Source organism: Epinephelus moara, chromosome 16 (assembly GCF_006386435.1).
Source record: "Epinephelus moara isolate mb chromosome 16, YSFRI_EMoa_1.0, whole genome shotgun sequence".
Lineage (NCBI taxonomy): Eukaryota > Metazoa > Chordata > Actinopteri > Perciformes > Serranidae > Epinephelus > Epinephelus moara.
Window position 1 is genome coordinate 24,229,639 of NC_065521.1, and position 6,391 is coordinate 24,236,029.

The 6,391-nt window shown below is 41.6% G+C and overlaps 1 protein-coding gene across 1 annotated transcript in view; it reads right to left on the minus strand.

Moving 5' to 3' along the window:
- Window positions 1-19: 19 nt before the first annotated feature.
- si:ch211-163l21.11 (inositol 1,4,5-triphosphate receptor associated 2) overlaps window positions 20-6,391 on the minus strand; it is a 7,613-nt gene continuing 1,241 nt past the window's right edge. Inside the window, exons 3-13 of the mRNA XM_050065016.1 lie at window positions 5,727-5,799; window positions 5,600-5,627; window positions 5,054-5,194; window positions 4,828-4,959; window positions 2,636-2,792; window positions 2,518-2,558; window positions 2,377-2,436; window positions 2,149-2,297; window positions 1,917-2,054; window positions 342-455; window positions 20-260 (exon numbers count right to left, since the gene is read on the minus strand). Coding sequence (XP_049920973.1) covers window positions 110-260; window positions 342-455; window positions 1,917-2,054; window positions 2,149-2,297; window positions 2,377-2,436; window positions 2,518-2,558; window positions 2,636-2,792; window positions 4,828-4,959; window positions 5,054-5,194; window positions 5,600-5,627; window positions 5,727-5,799 — 1,184 coding nt within the window. The 3' untranslated portion in view covers window positions 20-109. The remainder of the gene's footprint in view (window positions 261-341; window positions 456-1,916; window positions 2,055-2,148; window positions 2,298-2,376; window positions 2,437-2,517; window positions 2,559-2,635; window positions 2,793-4,827; window positions 4,960-5,053; window positions 5,195-5,599; window positions 5,628-5,726; window positions 5,800-6,391) is intronic.

Genomic DNA, 6,391 nt, shown 5'->3' on the forward strand with positions numbered 1-6,391 from the left:
GTTTCACACAATGTTTTATATTCATATATAAACACTGATAAGAGGTGTTTCAGCTGGTCTACACACTTATTGTTCACAGTACAGTCACAGACTTCAGACAACATGCTGATCATGGCTCAGGTGCGTCCTCATGATGCTTCCACAAGAAGAGAGTTAATGTCACGACACTCAAAAGCACGAACAGGTACACGCAGAGGAGCGCCCAGCGACAACGGTACAACCAGTGAGTCAGAGGACGATGTCTCCACACAGACCCACACCTGAGGAGAGCAGGCAGTTGGTCAGTGTTTGTCCAGAGGAAATATCATCACTGTTGTCCTTTAAAGCATGTGTTGACTTACGTGCTCACAGAAAGTTGTTGGTAAATATTCGTGCTCTTTTTATCCTTTTCTGCTTTTTTCTTTGATAGCTCAGCTTTGCCCTTGTGTCTGTGTCGCAGAGTATCCATAGAGGAGCTGCAACAAAGACAGTTACATTATGTTTTTACAGTACAGTGTCAATGCAGTGTTGCAAAGGGTGGACAAAATAGCAAAAAAGGCCTTCACTGATGTTTTTTGAGGCTGTAGTTTGTAATGGTTTTTAATATATAGTGTCACAGTTTATTCCCAGGTTCACAGTCCACAGAGGGCAGAGAATAAAATAGATGTTTCCACACATTGAAAAAAGTAATCCTTATCTCACATGAAACTGTCACTATCAATACCAATTAACACCATTCTACAAATTTAGGTACAATTAACTCACTCAAGGGTCCCTTGGCAAAAACGAGCTGTGGGTTCCTACTGAGCACCATCCAACAACAACAATCAGTGCATTTCTTCCCAGAAACTGAGTATATAATCATGAAACATAGGGAAGGACAGGGCCTCAACCTTTTAGCTTTCAATAGTACAACTCCTGATGGTCTGTTTGGGAGCTGTTATGAAGTTTAAGATTTCAGGATGTGACCTTTTGCACGTTTGTGTAACAGACGAACCAACAATTCAGACAGCAAATAAGCTTTCTGAAAAATAATTCAATGATGCTTGGACTTGCATGAAACTTAAACGTTTAGTAAAACATTATTTGAAACTTGTATTGTTGCTCTTGGAATTAATCTTTTTTTCTGAGCAGAAACAACACAGGTGATACTAATAACACGAATGAGGGCTGTTAATTAAAGGGACAGTTCACCCCAAAATAAAAGAAAAAAAACCTACATATTTTCCCTCTTACCTGTAGTGCTGTTTATCAGTCTAGATTGTTTAGGTGTGAGTTGCCAAATGTTGGAGATATCAGCCATAGAGATGTCTGCCTTCTCTCTAATATAATGGAACTAGATGGGACTCGGCTTGTGGTGATCAAAGCGCCAAAAAATACATTTGAAAAACTCAACAGCAATGTCTCTTTCCAGAAATCATGACCTGGTAACTCTAGATAATCCACAGACCTTGTTGTGAGCAGTTTCATGTAGGAACTATTTTTTTCTACCAAACTACACCCACCAACCTTGTCACTGTGCAAAAGGAAGCGTGCATCTACTCAAGACAGAGTGAGATGTAAACATTAATAGCATCCTCTTGGTTGAGCTGTAAAATCAGCTAGGATGTACAGGAGATGCATGTTTCTTTCCTTCTTTTTTGGTGCTTATTTATCTGAGCACCACAAGCCAAGTGCCATCTAGTTCCATTATACTGGAGAGAAGGCAGACAACTCTATGGCTGAAATCTCTAACATCTGGCAACTCACACCAAAACAATGTAGATTGATACATAGCACAACCGGTAAAAGAGAAAATGTTCATTTTTGATTTGGGGGTGAACTGTTACAATATTGACCAAAAAAAAAAAAATCAAGAGCTTCAGAAAATTTGGTGTTCACTGGAAGCTATATTAGCGTGTGGTGTTTCTGCTTTTTTGCACGACAGGGATTTGTACCTTTTCTTGTGTATCTTCCTGATGGCCGGTTGTTTTGATGGGAGGCACTCTGGGGTGGGGTTGACGTTGGGGTTGGGAGGTGGAGGAGGCTCAGCAGCAGCTAGAGCTTCAGACGGAGTTTCATCTGGATCCACTGGCCTGAGGGAAAAAACAGAAAAAGGAAATCAGGTGATGTAGACTCTCTGATCATGTGGCCCAAATACAAAGCATAAACTCAGAGTCTCTAGTTGACCTGTCATCTACTGAGTAGTCGTCGTCCTTGGTAACAGCAGGGCAGCTGAACTTGGAGCTCAGGGGGGCAGACGAGCAGGTGAGGAAGGACTCCTTGCTGAAGGACCTCGGAGGAGCGGCTCGCTTCTTTACTTCTCCTTTTAAAGCCTCCTGTAGAGACAAAGGTGAAGATACTTATTTTGGTTTCTGAAATATAACATTTGTACGTTCACTAAAGAAACCTCCTTACCTGGATTTGACTGGGAATCAGTGACATACTGACTCTGCGACGACCACTGTTTTGGAAGAACTGAAATAAAAGGCAGACTGATGTGATGAACAGGTAGCTGCTTCCATATCAGATGGAACAACAAGCCAATTATCTGCATACCTGCTGAGAGTTTTTCTTTCTGCCCCCACTGTCATCTTGATCTAAAAGAAGGGGCACAGTCAAATATTGCACATGATGGCAGAGCAAGACAAACATCACAAGACAGAACATCAGAGACCTGGTGATGCTCTGCCATCAATGATGCTTCTGCAGGAGGTCTGCTGCTGGATGGTCTTCTTGGCCTCCTCCAGCTCTGTCGCATCTCTCTCATGTCGCCTCTTTAGATTCTCCACATGAGCCACCATCAGCTCCACGGCATGACTAACCCGGGCCTCCTATCAGAGAAAGCGTAATATTATATATAACCATGATCCTCAGTGTACTCACATACACAAATGTGTTTTTACCCGCTGCAGAAACTTTGATTATTGCTTATTTGGTGAGTAATAAATCTTTAATGGGTTTTAGGGACATTAAAGTACTGATTGGTGGCTTTTTGTACACTGTGGGCTTCCACACTAATAAATAATATTATTCAAGGTATACCACGCAAGATTTAACTAAAAAATGTATGGACTAGTACAGAAGTAATCCCTCTCAATCATCACCTATGATCCACAAGAAGTGTGTGGTGGTGTATTTTTCTGCAGAGACTCTTCTTTTCTTATTATTTTGCTGTGGTAGAGATGTCAATAAGCGTGTATCCCCACAACGCTCAGATGAGGTTGGTTTATAAAAAGGCAGCAACTAGGGTGTCATCACGATACAATATTATATTGATTCTTTAGACAACAATATAATAACTGCTGACATCACAAAGTCTGCAACAATACGATTTTGATTTGATTCAGTTCAGGAGCCTGCTGTGATCAAAATGAGATGATATCAGTAAATATCCGCATTGTCTTTTACTAGGCTACTTGTCATTGTTTGCCTAGCGCTAGACCACTAACACTGTTTGAAGGTTTACAGTAGGAAGGAGGTATGTTTGGACAGGGATGGTGACTAAGATGTGCCATGGGGATTTAAAAATGAAGATGTATCTTAACCTCCTGAGACCCGAATTTTTGTTCTGTATGTTTTTTTAATTTCTCCTAGCTATTTGGGATCAGTAGGACCTGATAACTACAAAAAACGAAACACTGTTAAAAATAATTAAGCCCCAGTGTCCTCAAATGAGACGATAATAAAGTCTCAATGTCTTCAAACGAGTACTTCCTAATTAACAGTGTCTTAGTTTGTTACTGTAGCTAAAATTAGTCACATTTGTACTCCATATCGAACTACAAACATTATTAATCATAAATAAACAAGTTTCAACCATAAAATATGATCAGATTTTGGACCTTGTCCACTTATATGTAGGGATCGGCTGCAGATTGACTCAGCAGAGATGGCTGCCTTCTTGTTTTTACATGGATTAGTGTATTGTGCTCTTACTACCACTAGATGGCACAACAAAGTGTCCACGAACGAGGACAACAGGTCTAAGTTAAGTAGAATGACATGCAAGGTCAAGTAAACCCAAAATATGATGTCCTCATATGAGGCCACAGGATCTCTCGAGGGTAAAGATAACGATATGTGTGTTTTCACTTTGCATCAGTGATGTTAAATCGTTGATCATTGAACTGATATATAGGTCTGACTCCATGTATCGTTACGCCCCTAGCAGTGATCAGATAGTAGCAGCACACATCCAAGAGAAAGCTACGAAAATCATGGACACAATGCAGAAATATGCACAGACAGCGAGGTGAAACAACAAGTGTACAGAGCTTGTTCCAAAACAAGAATGAATCTGGGGTTGGCTTTCACTTTCACTGGTGAGCACTAAAGGAGAGGTTGAAGAGCAATGTGGAGTTGGCCTGTTTCCTGTTGGACAGGTAGGTGCTGGCAATTAGCTTACTAAGCCTGCTAAAGTATCAGCTTTTCCATTACAACAAATGTAACATTCCTACAATAGTCAGAATGTTGTGTTTACAAAAAGTAAGCAACAATTCCTGCATAGTATACCTTTAACCAATGATTAAGTTATGAATAGAAACATATAAACCCTTGATGAGAATGTCTTAAATTGGTGGTTACCAATTGTTCAACCAAAAAAGTTATTTTTAATTCTCAAATTGGTTTATTTGACTAATTGAAAATAAAATAGGCTTAAATAATGTGGAAGTATTCAGTTTATCATAAGGAAAAAAGCAGCAATCAGAGATAAGTCAGAAAAACAAACATATTCATGATTTATAAGCAACGTATCTCTTAAATCATTTGTGACCCCTCACTTAATCTGAGACCCTTTTTGGGGCCCCGACCCACAGCTTGGGAACCACAGTCTTGAGTGTGGTGATCCGAGGAGCGTCAGTGTACCTGGTGTACAGCACCAAGCACCTCTGCTGTGTTGGAGATTCGCTCCACAGTCCCAGCCAGGATGTCCAGAGACAGCTCCAGCCTCTGCAGGATCTTACTGCGCTTACTGTCCAGACACAGGCCCTTCAGCATCTGAAAACACACACAAACACACACACACATGTGCACCTGCTCTCTGGTGTCTGCTATTCAGGCTTATTTCACATCATCTGACATTTTACTGCACCTCCAGGGTCTCCCTGCCTCTGGTCAGCTCCAGCTGGATGTTCTCCTCAGCCAGGTTGCGGGCGTGCTCCTCCGCCTGCAGCCTCTGCTTCAGGGTGTACTGGTCACAGCGAAAGGCCATAGCGATCTGAGAGAAGGCCGTCTGAGAGCGAGAACATTTATTTGACTCAGGTTTTCGATGCACCCTCAAAGCTGAGATGTTTATGTTTTGTCTGCTATCTTTGTTTTAGGATTGATTTTCAGATCTTATTGATTACTTTAAGGCCCTTCATGGCCTGGCTCCTGATTACATTCAGACCTTTTAATCCCTTATGAACCTTTGTGCAGTTTGAGATCCTCGGGCAGAGGTCTTTTGTCTGTTCCAGAGTCCAGACTGAAGACTAAAGGGTCCTGAGGCTCTGAAACAACCTGCCCAAGGATATTAGGCTGTCTGAGTCACTGACTTCGTTTAAGTCTCTCCTAAAAACTTACTTCTTTTGGAAAGCATATCTGGACTTTATCTGAGTATAAACAGCATGTAATGTGTGGTATATCATGGTGAGCTCACCTCCAGATCTCTCTCTGACATCTCCACACTGTCAGGAAACAAGTGAAAGTTTAATGAACAGTCAGATTAAATAGTGATATCTATAATATGATAGCCTGTGTGTCAGATAAATATTACACTGTGTCACCTGTTGAGGCCTACACGCTCTATGATGGACAGCTCATTCCAGTTTATGACTGGCCGCTCCTCTTGACTGGATTCTGTTGCAAAGAAACAACCCAGTTTGAATGCAGAGCCATGATACTGGTTCCTGGGGCCTCATTTATGGCCACTGTGCACGCACAAAAAGGGGCTTGACATGTGCATGCGCCACGTTCTAAGTATGAATTGGGATTTTTAAAGGGGAAACTTGACAAGGAAATATACGGAAATTTAGGGAACTCTGACCCATGCATACGCACATTTTGGAGACACTGCGTCAACAGATTTCAACAATCTCTTCTAGTACTGTGCATACACTCAGCAGCCACTTTATTAGGAACACCTTGCTAGTCCCAGGTTGGACCCCTTTTGCCTTCAGAACTGCCTTAATTCTTGTTAGCATAGATTCAACAAGGTGCTGGAAACATTCCTCAGAGATTTTGGTCCATATTGACATGATAGCATCACACAGTTGCTGCAGATTTGTTGGTTGCACATCCATGATGAGAATCTCCCGTTCCACCACATCCCAAAGCTGCTCCATTGAGATCTGGTGACTGTGGAGGCCATTGGAGTACAGTGAACTCATTGTCATGTTCAAGAAACCAGTTTGAGATGGTTTGAGCTTTGTGACATGGTGCGTTATCCTGC